A 19,792-nucleotide genomic window follows, 5' to 3' on the forward strand; every position below is an offset into this window, starting at 1 on the left:
GGGTATAACCCTTTGCCACTAATCGAGCTTTATAAGTCTCGATATTTCCATCAACACCTCGTTTCTTCTTGTAGATCCACTTGCACACAATGACCCTAAAGTCACCAGGTCCTTCCACAAGATCCTAGACGCAAGTTGAGTACTTGGACTCTATTTCCTGTTTCATGGCTTCGAGTCATAGTTCCTTTTCAAGGCTAGCCATTGCCTATGTGAAAGACAACGGATCATCATCTTATAAATTTAAAAGATGATAATTCCCATGTGGTGTTGAGAGAAGATATTAATATATTAAAATTAAGGGTAGAAAATCATTGCCTAGCCATTCCCATTTTCAAGGCTAGCCATTTAGAAAATCATTCCCATGTAGAAAATCATTCCCATTTCCTATTTGAAAAACAACGGATCATCATCTTATAAATTTAAAAGATGATAATTCCCATGTGGTGTTGAGAGAAGATATTAATATATTAAAATTAAGGGTAGAAAATCATCTAATCGCAATCACCAACCAATTTAAGTGCTAAAAAACTATATCTTCAGTAAGAAAGACACAAACAAGTACATGTCATTATGTCATGATTAGTTTTGTTTATTCAAATTATATACCTAAATTTTAATGAGAATTATTTGGATTGGTAGAATACCCTTTTAATTTTCTTCATGCGATGGTAAGAAGAAGGGTACATATATAAAAGTCGTCGTAAGTTATAATTGGATGTCCTAGTGGAGGTCATGAATTGTATCTAGCTAGCTTTAGCATCCTTGTCATAATAAAATAGGTGACATCGCACCATATGTAAAGGCTACTCAGCTTTGTTCTCTATTTAAGCCAACGTTCTCGAGGCTATTGATGCATGAAAAACACCAAACTTTAGAACTAGAGTTAAGCATAAAGTTCTTCTATAACCTCTCTTTAAGTTCTTGCTCTATAGTATATAACTCCATATATATAATGGACACAATAGATCAAGCAGTTCCTAGAATGATGAGTAGTCATGAGACAAACGAACTGACCTCTAGTCTGTATCCCAAACCTCAAACTCATAGCTCATCACGTTTCTGGGCTCTGTATAATGACCACTTCGAACCTGGTCTGTTTAGAAAGGTACTATATATAAATTGAAATAAGTACTTTTAGCAAGCCAGTTAATGTTATATTATATTACACATATACATGTGTGTATCTCCTCTACGGAATTTTGTCCACATGAGCCATGCACATGCATCATGGATTAATATATAAAACGTTTATTTAAGAATATATATATTTAATAAAATGTATATGCATAGGTAGATGTTGGCAGAGGTGGTATCAACGTTCCTGCTGGTGTTCATGACATGCGCTGCAGCTGCCATAAATGGAAGCGATGAGCGGAGAATCTCGCAACTGGGAGCATCGGTTGCCGGTGGCCTCATTGTGACGGTCATGATCTACTCTGTTGGTCACATCTCCGGTGCACATATGAATCCTGCTGTCACTATTGGTTTTGCATCTTTTCTGCGCTTCCCATGGAAACAGGTATAAGAACTTCATTTAATTATATATCAATGTTATTTTTATATAATTAAACTCGAAATCTCTCTCTAATTTTTTATGCTCTATTTGAATTCATAATTTTATATTTGGTTTAAATTAAACTATATTAGTTTGGCCATTCATACGCTCATGATATGAAAATTTGACAAATATTATTGATTTGAAAACTCTTAAATTTACACACTATACTAGAAAGAAAAAAATGACCACTTTTTAATCACACAAAAATAACAAATGATTAGAGTGATTAGTCACATTAGACAGAGTCTATAGCGAATACATTTGTCATTACTATTGCTTAAAAGGTTGTCGTTATTGATATCAATAGTAACTTTGTCATTGTATTAAAAGTTTGTTATTATTGCTTAGCGACGAATTTTAATGTCCTTGCTAAGCATTAGCAACGACACATATCTTCGCAAATGAACAAATGCTAAAAATTTATGGATTATTATTATCTTATACAAGAGGTTAGTGAGTACTAGCAAGAACATTAGTCCTAACTAAAGGGTATTTATACTATAAGAAACAAAAGATCTAGTGACGGCGACTTCAATAACAACACTGAAAATATCGTTGCTAGACACATTTTAAAACACTGGAAATTTTTGTGGGGTTTAATTGATCTAGCAAATTATTTTATTTTCTATGACAATTTTTATATGGATTGTAATTTGTGCATGCTTTTTATTACAAAATATACTACAAAAGATGTTTATGTCATTTTTTTTCCGTTGATCAAATGTGATAACTAACATAGAAAAAAGATGAGAGTTTAAAAATTGACATAGTATCTCGTCACAATATATCTCATAATTTCTCATGTCGTTTGATACCACATCGCAATTTGCAACCGACGTGATATCCCTCCTACGTAAGTCCAATATAAACCAAGTCAAAAAAGATATTTCTTGTAACTGTTTAAACTCATTAATTATAACTTTCTAATATTATTATTTCTAACATTGTAACATTTATATAAATATCTAACACCATATGAGTCATATAATTATTATTGTAATTTATTATTAAATTCTACAAATTTAAATTTAAAATAAAATATATAAGATCGAATATTAAAATATACTAATCATACTATTAACAACTACCCGTACCCTCTATCACAATTTGCCTAATGTTGAATTTCAACAAAATGTAACTATAATTTAGTTGGGTGGGAAAAATGTTTGTGTAGAATTTAAATGATGGGATTGGGATTTGAATGAATTATGAATAGACACGTGTCCTAAACCTAAACGATTCTAAATGAGTCAACCACGACTTGGACCCACAAAGATTCCCAGCTTGCTATTTGTTTTTTTTATTCGAGCCAAAATAAGGCAAAATCAAATAGTCTACTTTTATATTTGGAACCGTCCAACAATATATCTATATATATATATATATATATATCTATTCTATATAAAAAAGTGTGTGGATAACGAAATTATTGGTTTTAACGGTTTTTTAATTTTTTCCAGTTAACTTTAACAGAATATTCTTGTATTTAACAGAATATTCTTATATTTAACAGTAGATTGTAAACATGACTTAAATTTAAATAAATAAATAATTAAACAAATTAAAATAAGATATTTTACAATGATAATTATTTAAGAATAATAAAATCATATATTTTATAACTTAAATAAAATTTAATCAAACTTAATTAAAAATAATAAAACCATATATTTTATAACTTAAATAAAATTTAATCAAACTTAATATTATATTAAACATATAATATATTATCATTTGTTGTCACTACCAAATTCAAAAACTAGAACAAACATAAACTTAAACAAAAATAAATTAATTAATTAATTAAAATAAGATATTTTATGATAATTTAAATAATTAAATCATATTTATTAAAAAATAATAAAGACATGCATATTATTTTTTTATCTTATAAATTTATGTGATAGTTTGTTTTTATCAAGTGATTTGAGCTTTTCTTCTTCATCAAATTCACCAAAAGATATTGCGAGATATATTAGAATCTAAAAATAGTTGATGCATATATTCTACTGTCTACACTATGACTTTTTCTATTCTTATTTTATTTCTATTATCAATTTCTTTTTAAATATTATTCTATTTTATATATATATGTCATGTAATCATGTAAATATATATATCTATGTCAACGTTATGTTTAGGTGTCATATATGTAAATATTATTAATATAAATATTTATATATAATATAGAACTATAATTCATTCGATTATAAATATATATATTTTTAAAAAATAGTGAACTAGTTTTTATTAAAATTATATACCATGTTTACAACTTTAAAATTAAGCAAACGTGCATTGCACGTTGTTTTTACCTAGTATATATAATAAGTGTGTAGATAATAAAAAATTTTGGTTTTAACGGTTTTTATTTTTTAAAGGTTAACTTTAACGGAATATTCTTATATTTAACAGAATATTCTTATATTTAACTGTAGTTTGTAAACACTTAAACTTAAATAAAATAAATAAATAATTAAAAAAATTAAAGTAAGATATTTTTTAGATATTTTACCATGATAAATATTTAAAAATAATAAATAATTAAACAAATTAAAATATGATATTTTTGAGATATTTTATAATGGTAATTATTTAAAAATAATAAAATCATATATTTTATAATTTCAATAATATTTAATTAAACTTAAATTTACTTATTATAATAATATTATATTAAACATATAATATAATCTACTGTAAATTAGCAACAATTTAAAAAAAAAACTAGCAAGAAACTTAAATTTAAAATTTACATATAATATTTAATAATTATATTAAATATATAATATATAATCTATTATTGTCACTTCCATATACTTAAACAAAAATTAGAATAAACTAGAACAAAGATAAACTTAAACAAAAATAAATAAATTATTTAATTAAAATAACATATTTATTTCAAATTTATATGACATTAATATAAATTTGATAAAAATAATTAATAAATTCTATAAACAAAACTAAGCAAACGTGCATATTGCGCGTTGCTTGTATCTAGTATCATAATAATATATAAACTCATACGAAAGTTTGAAAGGTAGACTATTTATATATATATACGGTAATTTTGTGGTGCATATGTTTCGTAACTTTTTTTATTTCTCGGTTCGTGAATAGTTTTTGGCGCAATTTTTTTTTATGATTGTGTTTATTGAGTTATTTAGAGCATCCTGCAAATTTTTAGGAAATTCCGAATAATTTACAATGCCGAAAACTAGGTTCAAACAGACTGTTTTCCACGAGTATAAAAAAAATTAATCACGCGTGCAACAACCTGTTTGAACCTAGTTTTTGGCATTGTAAATTATTCAGAATTTCCTAAAAATTTACAGGATACTCTAAATAACTACAATAAACACATTCATAAAAAACCTCGCACCGAAAACTGTTTACAAGCCAAAAAATATTAGAAGTCACAAAAGGTATGCTGCAAGATGCATATCTTTTTAGTATGCACCATAACAATACCCTATATATATATATATATTTACAAATATTATATTTACTTATTTATTGTTCTTTTTTGCTTCGACAAATCACAAATTGGCAGACATTGATGCATAGGCAACTAGATGTCTTTTCTATTTTTCTTTTTTTGGTCTGCATGCATAAGAATGCTATAATTTGTGCTCGAAATTTTTTTTAAAAGAAAAGTACACAAAACAAATTATTATCTTCTTTAAATTAAGATTAAAAAAATGAAATGAAGACTATTAATTTGTTTTCGTATTTATATATATACTATAGAAAAGAAATATAGAAATGCTTGATCATGATATTTATTATGGTATGTGTTAATTAGAACATCGATTTCAATGGAGAGTTGAAATAGGGCAATGCGCGTACGTAGTGGCTCGATCTTGGTAATTCATTCAATAAAATTTATTTACAAGAGGATCGAGTTAATTAGGAGGAAATAATACATAACAAACTCGAAAAAGTAAATATAAATTTTTGAAAGGTAAGCGTTGACTGATCTCATTTTATCTACTGTAGCTGATAAAGGGGTACTAGCTAGACCTAGCTGCCAATATAATTATATAATTAAGTTAACTAACCTTGTCTAGCATTAATTAATTTTTTTTTTTTTTTTTTTTGAGAATGGACTGTTCTCTAAATAATCGATTGCTAGCTAACTCCATCATATATATGATCTTGTATTAAAAAAAAAAGTACAATGAAAAGAGAGAAGTAAATAGTAGCTTTTTTTCTAATATATACCATGCATTGCAAACAGGTCCCATTCTATGCATTATCACAATTTACAGGAGCTATTGCGGCTGCATTTACGCTGCGAGCACTTTTGGACCCAATAGACCGTATTGGCACCACAACACCTTCTGGGAGCAATGTTAGGGCTTTAATCATGGAAATAGCTGTGACTTTTAACATGATGTATATCACTTCTGCTGTTGCAACTGATGCTAAAGCCGTAAATATTTTCACACCTAGCCTATCTCTTTTTATTTTCTTGTTACAATAACTATATATATTTAACACACACTTGAACATGTTTGATTCTTGTACTATATATCATATATAATATTATGTGTTATTGGACTAATGTATACAATTGCAGGTTGGAGAGTTGGCTGGTTTGGCTGTCGGTTCATCGGTTTGTATAACATCAATCGTTGCTGGGTAAGTAAAATTTTCGAATAAAAATCTAATAATAGGGAACATGCCACGTCAGTTAATAATAATAATAGTTATATAGCTTTAGACACCCTTAAGCACTAACTATCAAAAATTGGTTGTAATTAGATTAATTATATATGTGACAAAAAATAAGAGCTTAATGAAGAGAGGAAGAATTTGATGATTTGTGAAATCCAGGCCGGTGTCAGGTGGATCTATGAACCCAGCAAGAACATTAGGCCCAGCAATCGCGAGTAGAGAGTTCAAAGGGCTTTGGGTGTACTTTGTGGGTCCAGTGACTGGAACATTGCTTGGGTCATGTGTTTACAAGGTTCTTCAGCTGAGTGAGCGCAAGCCCATCATTGCTCCGTCCGTTTCACTCAGACTTCGTCGTATGATAAGCACTGATGCTGCTCAGGCTCGCGACAAACGCCATGCTACTTCTGTTTAAAACCACTGCAATGATAATATTTCCCTAATTACAACGTAAGTACGTTTGGTTAGCCTTCCAATAATATTACTCCACTGGATGGAGTGATTGCACCTGTGAAAGTGACTATATATATATATATATATATATATTTGTATGTTGTGAGTGTGCCTAGCTCTAAGTTAAGTTTGTTTGTACTCAGCAAGCTTAATTATAAGACTACTGCTTTAGATTATGTGTATCTCGTAGAGTGTGTGATGGGATTGCGACTGAAAGGTGTAATATAGGGCTACAATTGTGAATAAAAACTTTCTATCGAAATTTCTGAAACAAAGTTTTCAGCATTGTCAAATTAATCTCAAATTCCATCAAATCAAAATGGGCAAATAAATAAGTAAATAAACTTAAGACATGTAGTTTTAATATCTCAAACTCAATTAAAGCATTGGGAGCACAAAAGTAAAGCATTTATTATATTAAAATTATAACCCTTTTGTTTGTTCTTCTTCATCTCCAAATTATAATATGTAGCTATCCTCTCTATCTTTTCCATGAAAAGTACGTTTAGAAACCATATAGACTACTAGAGCTTAATTCCATAGGACAGTCTTCAATACAATTCACATCTTTGGACTGCTCATTAACAAAATTAACCATCAAACAATAATGATCTTGAAAGAATAAAGGGTGATGAAAAGCATAAAAAAGAGAAAAATAAGGAAGAAGGCGCCGGTGGGCATAATGATCAAAAGGCTGGAAAGAGAGTAAAGTGTAGTGGAGATACTAGATATGTGTGTGAATTTAGAAGAAACAAGATTAATTAAGGGATGAAGTTTGGTGGAAAGATCGGCCTTGGGTTAACACTACGGACTAAATCTGTACCTAGCTAGGGCCCTGAGCCTAAAGTTATCTAGGTCAAAATTGTCAAGATTGATTCTAATTGTGAGGAACAGTAGATATTTAAATTTAAAATTTTGTTGTAGTAGTATTTTTAGAAATTGTACCGAAATACAAACAAAAAAATCTAATATTTGAATAAAAATCCATACATATATTTTCTTTGGAGCATACCTGTACTTGCATTATTCTCAAGATCATTTATAGTACTTATTACTTGATAGGGAGATCCTCATCATGTAAATATCCTTTGACCAAAGCCTACCTAGCTAGCTTGATCAATCAAAAGTAGTTACTAGTCGTACTAGCTATATATATTATTATTCTCTCATCCTTTTCATAATTCTTTTCTTTTTCTTCTTACTTGTGCCTTCTTCCCCCCACCCTACAACTTTCTCATTTCGAAGTGGACGACCAACTTTACCTTCTATTATTGCACTGTTATAACAGAACTAGCTTTTCGAAAGCAATATTAATACATATATATATATATATGTGTGTATACAATAAGCAACCCGAACAAAGGGAAAAAGTGAAATAGAAACACATAAGAATCAGAAAAACATTCGTTTCCAATTTAAGTTCAAACGAAAGATTAGTTTAATGGATGACATAATTGAGCCAGTTTCAGAGCAAACTCCAGGGTCCTATTATGTTTTCTGGAAATTTTTAGAGCAACATTACCCACCGGGATTTTTCAAAAAAGTACGTAACATACTAATATACGTAATGCATTTCCTTAGTCTCATAATTGCTTTCGCGAGGAATAATGCCATACGTTTTATTTTCTTGAAAAGTTATTGTGTACACCAAGCACGTTTGTTCATATGTTACACTTACATGTGTCTTTTCTTCTCTTACAATAACTGCATGTTTTTATTTAAATTTTTCCAACAATACTAAAAAGGATAACAATTAAGCTAGATGAAGACTTTTATGTTACTTCTTCTAAAGTTAGCAATACATAATAATTTTTAACATCTCTGACCAAATAAAAAATAATAATTTTTTAACATCATTTCCATAATAAATAAGTGTACACTTTTTATTTCGTTTGTACTTTTGAATAAAAAAAATTGATAAGATAAATGTTTTAGGGATGCACACAGAACGTGCGAGGAACACTCGTCCTACTCCTAATACTAGTCTCGCCCAGCACACTTAATTGACTTTCGAATAAAATTTGACATTAGTGTATTAATTATTTGGGACAGGTGGTGGCAGAGAATGTAGCAACATATCTATTAGTGTTTGTTACATGTGGTACCGGTGCACTGAGCGTAAGTGAGGAGCACAAAGTTTCAAAGCTTGGTGCCTCTGTTGCGGGCGGACTCATTGTGACCGTGATGATCTATGCCGTCGGCCACATCTCCGGCGCACACATGAACCCGGCTGTCACTCTAGCTTTTGCAGCTGTTAGGCATTTTCCATGGAAACAGGTACCAATCAATTACACATGCCTTGATTTGGTTAATTTATAATGGTGACTCTTAACGTAACGACAGGTCCATATTTCCATGTTGGAAAGATGAAATGGGCTTAGGCTCTTTAAGCCCCACAGCCCATGACAGGACCACATTCTTAGCACATGCATTTCACTTCAAATTTTAAAACACACACTACCTAATATCCTTTTAAATTTATTTGAGACTCAAATTAGCTGGATTTTCACAATACCTGTGTATTTTTTATTTTTACATCAATTTACTCATCTTTTCATGAGTAGAACATGTACATGATTATAAAACCAAAGAACAAAACAGTAAAAGAGTTGATACACTTCCAGGTGCCAATTTATGCAGCAGCTCAACTAACAGGAGCAATACCTGCATCTTTCACGTTGACCTTACTTCTACACCCAATAAAAAGGGTTGGCAATACATTGCCTTCAGGAACAGATGTTCATGCTCTAATTATGGAAATAGTGGTAACATGTTCATTGATGTTCATCACTTCAGCAGTGGCAACCGATACTAAAGCTGTATGTATCACTACTCCCACACTAACATTAAATCAATCAATTTCTTTAGAGTCTAACTATACCAAAATCATTTGGCATGCCAGATAGGAGAGCTAGCCGGCATAGCAGTAGGATCTGCTGTATGCATAACATCAATTTTGGCTGGGTAAGCACAAACTGACACTTCATTATCAAATATTTAATATATTGTTTTTTTACAAATACCAAACCAGCTTTTGAATTTGATAGTATATATAATTATAACTAACCAAAAAATGGATGACCTGTAAGGCAAAAATGAAATAGAAAGTAGAAACCTACCACCAACTTGACCTTTTTTTTTAAAAAATAATAATAATAATTAAAAGTTTAGAGTTCATCCACAGACCCATATCAGGAGGATCCATGAATCCGGCAAGGACGATAGGACCAGCTATTGCTAGCTCATGCTACAAAGGCATTTGGGTGTATATGGTAGGACCAATCACGGGAACACTAACTGGAGCTTGGTGTTACAATCTGATTAGGGTGAGTGAAAAGCAGGTTCATGCACCATCTCAATCTTCATTTTCATTCAAACTTCGGCGAATGACAAGCAATGAAGGGCAGGTTACCAACAAGGAACCTTTCAATTCGATTTGAAAAGTTGCTTCCTGCTTAGCTTTTTACCAGATACTAAATAAGGCTTTCTTCAGCCAAACCCAAAACCAGCTCATCACATCTTGTAGTCTTTAGATTAGCATAATTAATGATATTATAATAGGTGTGTAATATTACAATACAGTACTAGTTTATAAATCGGTCATATAATTTAGCTAAGTGGAAAGTGCAGTGAGTTCCCATGAGCTTAAAAGACTGCAATTGTCAACACTACCACTCTGATATAGAAATACGTTTATATAATATCACGATAAACTTACAGAGCTCCTGAGGAGCCTACATACAAAACATGCAATCTACCACTTACGCTGTTCATATTACAAATATTTGGTATATGTATGATACCAATATTAGACAAAGAAGAACAAAATATACATAAATAAGTAAAAAAGACACAAGCACAAAAATATTGAATTGATCATAGCACACGGAGCGATTCATGCATACCAGGCAATGCGCAAACACATCAAGCAGCCTTTTCACAGACAACAAAACTCCCTGGGTTGATGGTAATGCTCTTTGTGCAATTATCCGTTTTGTATATCCCCACAAGTCGATCAGCCAGCTCAAACATATTGTTTCTAAGGCTGTAAAGAGGCAAAGAAACAATGATTCTTACTCATAGTTACAAGTGATTCTATGTATAATCAATTGGCAGCAGATAACCAACCTTATGATTATGAACTGTGCATCCTTTGTCCTGTCCTTCACGTAATGTCCCACTATAGAAACGTTCTTGAAATCTACAATGCCACAAGAGCCATATAAATGAGAACAGAGGGAACATATTTATTGAGAAGAAGTTTCAAGTTTTCAAAGGAAGTACCCAAAGCAGCATCAATTTCATCCATTACATAAAGTGGTGTAGGCTTGTAGTGATGCAGTGCAAAAACAAGAGCTAATGAGCTCAGAGTCTGAAAACATTAAAGAAACAATGTAAAAGATAGAAATTTTGAGGCATTACATGAACAGGGAAGATTTCCCTTCAACAGCACAAGAATATGTATATTAATATACATATGGATATTGTAATTTGTAAACGATGTGAAGAGAACCTTTTCACCACCAGATAAGTTTGCAATATTCTTCCAGCTCTTCTTTGGTGGTCTGACACTGAAAACAACACCTTCAGAGAAAGGATCCAAGGAGTCCACTAGTTCAAGTTCTGCATCACCTCCAAGCGTGATCATCTGAAGAAAGCACATTAAGAGGAAAAGAATAATTAAACTCAAATAGGAGAGAAAACATAAAGGTTAGAAAGAATGTTGCTTGGATAAAGAAAAAAGAACATGATGCAAGTAGCATCTGGTATGCGAGTACCTACATATAAGCTGTGAAGGAGGTTCCTCCCAGCAACAAAATTAGGTAAAGTTGAAGAAATATGCACCACAGCATACAAGTGCAGCAGCAATGTTTGAGGATGGTTATAAAAAAGGCTAAAACATGGGCAAGAGCAATAGTTATGATCACAAACCTGGTACATTTCCTTCAACTTTAAAGATATAGCATTGAATCCTGCCATGAACTCATCTAACCTGAAACAATAGCCATTTCACTTTATTTAGAAAAGAACTTTGAGAACTACAACACAGACATACTGCACAGGTATGTAAACATATAAGCAAAAGGCAACCATGCCTCTTTTTTCTCCATTCGTCATACTGCTTCTTGATATCATCACGCTGTTGAGTGACTGTGTTAAGGTCCTCAACTCGTTCATTATACAACGAAACCTTTCTTCGATACCTATAATAGCAAACAGTTAGAAGATAAACAAGGCAGTGAATTTCACATAACAAGACCCCTCCAAAACATACTCTGCAATTGAATCAAGATTAGGATTCATTTCTTTTAGTTGTGCCTCCAGCAATGTGACTGTTTCAAGGGCTCTTTTAAGATCACAGTCCTTATGAAGAGTTTCATCTGTCAAGGTTGCTTGAAGCTTTTCAGGATCCACTAAATCTTTCTGGATTCTGCAACCACATGGTTAAGATATATTTCTCTATTACTGAAAAATTAATCAAAAATATACAGTTACAATGCGTTATTATGTGTCAAATTCAAAAGCACAATATATATTTAAAACAAAAAATCAATCAAATTAACATACTGTTCCATATGCTTTACAATAGCACTTTCCAATTCGTCAAGCTTTTTCTTATATCCCTTCCCCTTTAGTTCCAACTCATTGTACAGCTTCTTCATGTCTTTTAATTTATAGTCTACATCTACCTGTAACATTAGATGATCTAGTGCTCAAAACAATGAATAACGACAATAGTTACCAGAATAAAACATGTAACAGCAGGAAATGTCTCCAAGATAAGAAGTTTGATATCATAGTACCTCTGACGCTCGCAATTCATCCACTGTCTTTTTCATTGTATTATACTCAGATTTTGATTCATCCAAAACATCTTTATGTTGATCAATCATCTACACAGACAAAAAGATAAGACAATTCCATTGTAGTTTGCCACATAATACAAAAAAAAACTGAAGTGAATAAGAATGCTAGACCTCCTGTGTCTTCTTATAATTCTCTTGAACGGCAAAAGCCTTCTGTTCTATTTCTTTAAATTTATCTCTCAGTTTTTCCTTTTCCTGAGTGAGTCTTTCTATCTCCATCTTTGATTCCTCAATCACCTTTGTTAACTTCTTTATCATTTTCTGGCCAGTCTCTATTTGAACCTTGTGACGGTTGATGTCGGTACTATTTTTGTCAATATCCTACAATCGGTAGCATAAATTAGGATTTAGGAGAGAAGCTCCACTGCTATAAACATTTAAAAGTGATATACCATTTGTATAAACTTACAGACTGAATCTTGTTGACCTTTGACTTTTGGGATTTTAATCTTTCTCCACCTGCATTCTCTATATTGTTCTGAAGTTCCAAGGCCTAAAAACGGAAATGATTTAAGGGAGAGAATTGAGTATTCGGCCAAAAAATAAAAATAAGAGATAGTCAAGTAAACTGAAATATCAAACCCCCCAAAATAAATTAGCAACAATCATATTCTACACCCTGTAGTTCTCAAAAGTCCAAAATTGAATTAACACGAAAGCAGAACATATAGAAGTATATAGCTCTCTATTCAAGATCAAGAGATGGTAGAGCTGGAAATAGAAAACATAAAACAAATAATTTATCACTCACCTTCTCCTTCAACTTCTTAGACCCTTGAATGAGTTTATCAATCTCCTTTTCTTCAGCAGAAATCATTTTCTTGAGCTCCTGAAGCCGATTAAGCTCCACCTTTTTTGGTCGTGAGGCAGCTTCCAGGGAATCACGTTGCTTTTCGAGATAATTATGTTGTGTATTGAGACTGTCAATCTACACAAAATGAACATCATTACTGTTTCAAATTCTTCTCAAACCCAGAGAAACCTGGAACATACTGAACATACCTCTTTCTGTGTTTTAGCTAATTCCATCTCTAAGTGTGTAACTGCTTTCTCCAAAGCTTGATATCTCCGCACTGCATCAGAAATTCTATCACGGATGCTTTTTAACTTTTCAACCATGGTAGAGAGCTCCTTCTCAGCACTTACAATAGCTTCTGCAGACACACTGGCAGCTCGAATAGATGTGCCCATCTTACCACCACGTGGCTTACTTCCTCCACCACTCATAGTACCAGATTTTTCAAACAATGCACCATCAAGTGTTACAACTCTTCGGAATTCTTTGTTTGCACTATATGCAATTCGAGTTGCCTGCAATCAGTCATTGTACGTTTCTGAACCATTTGTAAGACATTCACTAAACTAAAACTAGTTGATTATAGGCATATCAAAAAACAGGGAAAAGAATAGAAAGACTTGACATGCTTAGCACATTGGCTGTTTTGTAGTTGTTGCAACTGATCCACAACACCCAAGACTTCAGCAAGCAATTTAAACAGCCTACTATCCATAAACTCAACCATGAAGAATATCAACATGCTTCTAGTGCTATAGAAGTATAGCTAGTAATCAACATGTGGCAGTCCCAGCACATGCATATGTAGGACATAACATGAAACGCACATAAATACACAAACACACCTGGTCAAGATCTTTTGCAACCACGGTGTTCCCCAAGGCGGCAAAGAAAGCAAGCTTCATTCGTTCATCTTGAACTTTAACTAAATCAAAAAGACGTGGTACCCCCTCAGGAGTGTGCACTTTCTCTTTCAACTTTGGTAAATTATCAACTTGCTTTTCCTGATAATATTAAAAAATGGTTAGAAAATGAGATGCAACCCAGACAAGTTCTTTTCAACATATGCAAACTCATACACTTACATGGTGTTATGAACTAGAATGAAAGAATAGATTCTACGCAGTAACTCTATTCATAATCAGAGGGTTACAATGGTGTTGAGCTATTTGAGAAGCTCAAATCTCTCCACTTGAATAGAAACTCGTCCTATTCTTCTTAGTGCGTCACTATAAACAAATTGCCAAAATCTCAGATGTCCCTCTACAAACAACTAAGCCTACTATTCATAGACAATTGTCCCAGCCAACTTACAACAAACTCCCAAGAAACCCTAAAAAAACTAAATAACAAAGAACCTATAATAAAAGTACAACTGGACATTATAGAACCAATAAAAAAATACAGCTGGACCTTTTACTTGAGTTCTTTTTCTTTAAGTATTTTTAGGCCTTCTCCTAGAGTATGTCAAATGTATTGGAGGCCTAACACATGAATCAATGAATTGGGAAGAAAGTTAAAGAATTAAACTTTCCACTGTTAAATGCATGAGTAGCTAACAAGGTAACCTTGAACAACACTCAACACAACAATTAACTCTACAATGCAAGAGGGTTGCAGTTAAATATTTTGAAAACCACATAAAGATAGGCGTGCAGGTAGGTACAAGGTAGTACATGTCACAACATAACATAATAGCCATGGCCCCAAAGTTTTCTTTCTCTAGTGTATCCAAGCTATCTAGGATATTATCTATTGCTTGATTTCTACTACGTAATAATTATGCGTCACAGAGATTGATAGCATATGAAATTGCACATTAATACCAAAATCATGAAAGTTGCGACACCGAGATTCTCTCTCCGTAGTAGCTCGACACATGCTTGTGCTGCACCAGTTGTCTCCACCACAATGTAATCAAGTCCATGGCAAGCTGTCGATATAGCGACATCATATTTTGCTGCAAAGATGGTGCAATTTCAAGAAATAATTAGTTCCTCCACACAATAGCAGATTATAAAATTTGGTTTTGCTTATAAATAATTTACAGGATAAAGATATCATGTCAGTATTTGAAGCTCTAAATATCAGAAGCACAGGCACATTAGGTAAACAAGCAAACACTATTGCTCCGCTCCACACAACTTTGATGGAATAAGAGCACAATTATAGAACTAGTCTGGATAACTGATCATGCAATAATGCAACTCCAGAGAAACTTGGATGTATATACATATATACATTTACTTCACTGAATGCAAGGAAAGGCAACTAACCGTCAATAGCTCCCAAGTCACCCATTCGACCATATATTCCCTGTATCCGGTTAGAATCCTTAGCCTGCAAAATGGCTTTCAAAACTGATCCCTGACTCTTTTCAGAATCCATAACAGACTTGAGTTCTGTAACCTTCTGTCTTGCTGCTTGTTCAAGAGGAATCAGTTCTTCTTGCTCTTTGATGCATTCCTACAACATACCAATTGTCATCACCATATCCTGTAATAGCAATGAAGAAATTTAAGCTTAAATGTACATCAATAAAACACGAACTTGTTCCACTTTATGAGCTTCCAATGCTTCAAGTTTGCTCCTTTCAAGATCACTTTGAATTTTTGTGATGCTCTCAGTTTTTGTTTCAATAGCTCCCAATATGTCTTCCATCTGCTTTTGCGCATCTTCAAAAGCTGCATGAGCAGCTTCATGCTAGAAAAATTAACCAACACTGTCAGCTAAAAGTTTTTAAATACATTAAAAAGCAAAGGGCCATGTGCACATTTTAGAAAGGAAAAAAAGTACAATAAAAGAACATAATAAGGCAAATGTTTATCTATTAGAGTGTCAATCTACTGATGTTGAAAGTCCTAATATAAATTATTAACCTCACCTTTTCACTCAAAAGCTTATTCTCAGTAGATGCAACTTCAAGTTTTCCCTTGTGCTCAATAAGTTGTTTTTCCCAAGGTTCCAATTCAGCACGAACTTTTGCAAGCTCGGAGCGGTGTCTCTCTGTTTCAACTGCTTGTCAATCAATCAAATTGAAAAATATGTTAGACAATGAGTTGCCCAACCACATCAGCTCTAAGACTGCTGCATAAAGTGAATATATGTTCTTTTACACTAATATCTGAGGTATAAACGCAAAATCATATACAAAACAACAGCAAAAACTAAACTCCTAAAGGTTGAGAAGAATCAAGCTCCACCTTTTGAATTCTCCTTAATCTCCTCTAGTACTTTTTCCTCTTCCACCAAGAGCTTTTGCAGTTTTGGAATATTTTCCTCAAGTTTTGGAATCAAATTTGCTGAGTTCTCACTCTCTTTTTGAAAGTCTTCGATCTTTGATGAATCCTGAGTTGGAAGACAGATTTTAGACGTATGTATAAGTTCACATAATATTATAATGCATATTACCTACCTTTTCAAGCTTATCCGTTAGTTTCTTGATCTTTTGCTTCATGTGCTTTAAATCTTCTCGATATTTAACGTCCTCCCTTTCAAACTGCTTAAATTCTTCTTTACATTTTCTGAGAGTACTATCAAGATCCTACTCGTTTAAAGCAAAAAAATGAATGCAGTCAAGAATAATGATGATTGACAAATATTACAAGTGCTAGAATTTTGAATTTTCTTTTCCAAAGCAAAATTATCTCAGTAGCAAAGATATGTAGTCAAACCTCTTGATTTTTCATGTGCTTATTGTGCTTAGATTCAATCTCCTTCAATCTATTATTACTTTCACGAATCTTCTCCCTGGATCCAAAGATTAAATATAAGTTCAAGTACTTCTAATTAGCTATTCATCTTTCATTAAGAAAATTACCTTTCTGTCTTTAAATTTTCTTCCAAGCTGGCAACTTTTTCTTTTAACTCAACCATATTTGTACTGGTACCTTCATGAGCCAATGCTGTGGCTTTCTCTTGCCATTTCAGAAGTGACAGCTCTTTCAGCATGTATCCTTCTGCTTCGTTTTTCACATCCTGTTTCAAAAATGCATGTCAACAGGTAGGAAAAACGAAATCAAAGAATAATTCCAAATACGTAAACTACTCTTACTTCCAAGCCATCCCTTTCTTTCTCTGCCAACTTAACCATTTGCACCACTCCAGATCGTTTCTCATTGAGGGATTCCAACCTAGCAAGACCAATTAAACAATACTAAACATAAAAAGGTGTGAAAGTTCTATATTAATTCAAGAGATTTACAAAACTTCTAGTCAAACATTGCATCACAATCAGTAGGAAAATATTATAATCGCTGATATTAGTCAAAAAAAATCAGAAATTGCCAGCATAGCCATGTTGAAAGTAAAATCAATAGCCTGTGTTGAGATGTATATAAGAAGAATAATTACAGCAAGTAAACTTCATTTGAATTAACGAGAGAACAAAGTACTCACTCCTTAAAGGACTCATCAATTCTTTCTACATATTTATTAGTTCCAATAATGTCCTCAAGATACTCAAGAAAGCCTTCATCATGGGGTCCTTGAGCTTTTGGCTTCATCAATGAAATCTGTTCCACTTCACCCTGATAGCAACCAATGAGTTAAATATTAAAAAGAAAACATGTTTTAGACTCATGACACAAAGTAGAACACTGTGTGAGTATGTAAACCTGAAGGATCAAAAAACGGTTGTTATCTAGATCAACTCCTTTCCCCTTTAGTTTCTTTGTAACTTCGGTAAAATTGCTTGTACGATCATTGATGTAATATTTAGAGGAATTATCACGAAAGGCCACCCTAGTTATTACAAAATCACTTCCTGGAACAGCTTCATATGTTCCATCATCCTGAGATAATTTAAAACACAATTAATAATGTCAATAAAATTGGATAAATAAATAAGAACATTTTGGTTTCAAACACATGTTGGGCCAATAATACAATTTCACAAGGTTTGAACTTCTAACAGAAATATACAAAAGACGTTGCCGACATTCAAGAGAGCCATTTACAACAAAAGTCAACTAAATTTTTCATTTTTAAAAATGCTGTGACAGAACAAATAAAACTTGAAAGTTCATTTTTTTCTCAATAATCAAACGGTAGGTAAAGGTAAAATTACATCTAATTGTAACGTAAATGAGGAATACAAAAATTACCAGATCAATTATCTCCTGGAAGTGAACAGAGACCCCTGCACTGTCCAGATTCTGATGATTGGTAGAGTTATGAATAAGCTCCGACACCTTATTCAGTCGCATCTACACAATTAACATTGCCCAATTATGGAAAGCAACAAGAAGGAAAAAGTATAAACTGATGGAGTAAACTGTAATTTAACCATTATTGTCTTCTGCAATTCTTAAAACCCAAATACATTAACACAATGTGGAAGATAGAAACTTGAAACCTATTACAAGATAATAGGAGAATTCCAATCTAGAATATTCTATCTTAGTCAAAAGAAAATATGTTACTATCCTAAGTAACATTAGCTGTAAAATAACCCAAAAAATTAAAATTTTCCATACTTGCTTAGCTCGCTTTCCGAATACGAACAGCATTGCATCTATCACATTGCTTTTCCCACTTCCATTGGGTCCAACAACTGCAGAAAAGCTCTGAATCCACATGCGAAAAATAAAATAAATCAAGAGAAATACGCAGGTTAATGGATACAAAACTCAACAAATCCCAATTTGAGCTAGAAAACATTAAAGTACATTCTCTATCCCTTCCTCCATAGTTATCATTCGTCTTACCCAGCTTCGCTTTCATTTTCTTCCCATTTACGCTATAATCAAGACCCAGGTACCGTAAGTACCCAAGTTTTGCCATTAATCGAGCAAAATCCCACCTTGAACTACTGAAGGATACAATTTTATAAAAAGAAGAAGAAGCAAGTGAAAACCCTAACCTTGTGAAAAGGGCCAACACGTTGTTCGCCGGCGTAAGACTTGAAATTTCTCATAACCATTTCCTTGATGAACAACCTAGGGGCTCTGGATCTTCCGGGAGCAGAGTCGGACGCGTCCGCCATTAACTCATCCTGAGTTCCCATACCCGACTCCACTTCTCGAGAATTAGGGTTTATCGAGGAGATAAACAAAGCACGATAATTGGGATTTTCAGTTCCACAGAACCCAGAAGTTCGAAATGAAACTAAAGTTCCCTGACTCACATACTAGTTCTAGTAATCGCGAAAGAAAAATAATAATTAATTTTTTTATATAAATCTTTTTCTTTTTTGCTTTTCTTTTTCAATAAAATAAGTAAAATGGCGGGAACTAATTGCGAGCTATTTTGACTTTTCAAAATCCCAAGTTGGGCCTTGAGAGTCGAATAACACAACATTCGGCCCAATCATATTCTCAAGCCCCCCCAACTCATAAAATTGGTGTCAGAAAATTGGTAACAAATTTACATTTACATACCACTCATGCAATCTCCTTACCCAAATACCAGAATTCCGTTTAGGAGGCTAATTTGCAT

General features: G+C 32.6%; 3 protein-coding genes across 3 annotated transcripts; 2 read left to right on the top strand and 1 right to left on the bottom strand.

Annotated features, from left to right (window-relative positions):
* Positions 1 to 952: 952 nt before the first annotated feature.
* LOC133814381 (aquaporin NIP2-3-like) lies at positions 953 to 6,916 on the top strand. The gene is made up of 5 exons (XM_062247348.1): positions 953 to 1,105; positions 1,295 to 1,519; positions 5,802 to 5,996; positions 6,144 to 6,205; positions 6,401 to 6,916. The coding sequence occupies exons 1-5, from the start codon at positions 953 to 955 to the stop codon at positions 6,651 to 6,653; spliced, it is 888 nt and encodes a 295-aa protein (XP_062103332.1). The 3' UTR covers positions 6,654 to 6,916.
* A 1,216-nt stretch (positions 6,917 to 8,132) lies between these two features.
* LOC133814382 (aquaporin NIP2-1-like) lies at positions 8,133 to 10,308 on the top strand. Its single transcript, XM_062247349.1, has 5 exons — positions 8,133 to 8,234; positions 8,723 to 8,968; positions 9,316 to 9,510; positions 9,594 to 9,655; positions 9,876 to 10,308. The coding sequence occupies exons 1-5, from the start codon at positions 8,133 to 8,135 to the stop codon at positions 10,129 to 10,131; spliced, it is 861 nt and encodes a 286-aa protein (XP_062103333.1). The 3' UTR covers positions 10,132 to 10,308.
* A 28-nt stretch (positions 10,309 to 10,336) lies between these two features.
* Positions 10,337 to 19,511, bottom strand: LOC133817992 (structural maintenance of chromosomes protein 4). The gene is made up of 28 exons (XM_062250667.1): positions 19,218 to 19,511; positions 18,832 to 18,921; positions 18,460 to 18,561; positions 17,971 to 18,147; positions 17,753 to 17,883; positions 17,409 to 17,487; positions 17,175 to 17,332; positions 17,029 to 17,104; positions 16,770 to 16,898; positions 16,558 to 16,702; positions 16,239 to 16,369; positions 15,905 to 16,057; positions 15,631 to 15,820; positions 15,181 to 15,314; positions 14,200 to 14,358; positions 13,561 to 13,869; positions 13,310 to 13,486; positions 12,968 to 13,051; positions 12,670 to 12,879; positions 12,496 to 12,585; positions 12,260 to 12,381; positions 11,967 to 12,122; positions 11,788 to 11,895; positions 11,624 to 11,684; positions 11,205 to 11,339; positions 10,976 to 11,063; positions 10,820 to 10,892; positions 10,337 to 10,736 (listed from the first exon to the last, which is right to left on the bottom strand). Exons 1-28 carry the CDS (start codon positions 19,359 to 19,361, stop codon positions 10,616 to 10,618), a joined length of 3,732 nt encoding a protein of 1,243 aa, XP_062106651.1. The 5' UTR covers positions 19,362 to 19,511; the 3' UTR covers positions 10,337 to 10,615.
* Between the last annotated feature and the right edge of the window lie 281 nt (positions 19,512 to 19,792).

This window comes from Humulus lupulus, chromosome 2 (assembly GCF_963169125.1).
Source record: "Humulus lupulus chromosome 2, drHumLupu1.1, whole genome shotgun sequence".
NCBI classification, from domain to species: domain Eukaryota; kingdom Viridiplantae; phylum Streptophyta; class Magnoliopsida; order Rosales; family Cannabaceae; genus Humulus; species Humulus lupulus.

Excerpts from the sequence above, each read along its gene's own strand:
- LOC133817992 (XM_062250667.1), bottom strand. The coding sequence starts at position 19,361 with ATGGGAACTCAGGATGAGTTAATGGCGGACGCGTCCGACTCTGCTCCC. Across the intron at positions 13,052-13,309 it reads CTAAGAAGTTGAAGGAGAAG|GCCTTGGAACTTCAGAACAA; the intron begins GTGAGTGATAAA and ends TTCCGTTTTTAG. Across the intron at positions 11,064-11,204 it reads ACTTATCTGGTGGTGAAAAG|ACTCTGAGCTCATTAGCTCT; the intron begins GTTCTCTTCACA and ends TAATGTTTTCAG.
- LOC133814381 (XM_062247348.1), top strand. The coding sequence starts at position 953 with ATGGACACAATAGATCAAGCAGTTCCTAGAATGATGAGTAGTCATGAG. Across the intron at positions 1,520-5,801 it reads TGCGCTTCCCATGGAAACAG|GTCCCATTCTATGCATTATC; the intron begins GTATAAGAACTT and ends CATTGCAAACAG. Across the intron at positions 6,206-6,400 it reads ATAACATCAATCGTTGCTGG|GCCGGTGTCAGGTGGATCTA; the intron begins GTAAGTAAAATT and ends TGTGAAATCCAG.
- LOC133814382 (XM_062247349.1), top strand. The coding sequence starts at position 8,133 with ATGGATGACATAATTGAGCCAGTTTCAGAGCAAACTCCAGGGTCCTAT. Across the intron at positions 8,235-8,722 it reads CACCGGGATTTTTCAAAAAA|TGTATTAATTATTTGGGACA; the intron begins GTACGTAACATA and ends ATTTGACATTAG. Across the intron at positions 9,511-9,593 it reads TGGCAACCGATACTAAAGCT|ATAGGAGAGCTAGCCGGCAT; the intron begins GTATGTATCACT and ends TTGGCATGCCAG.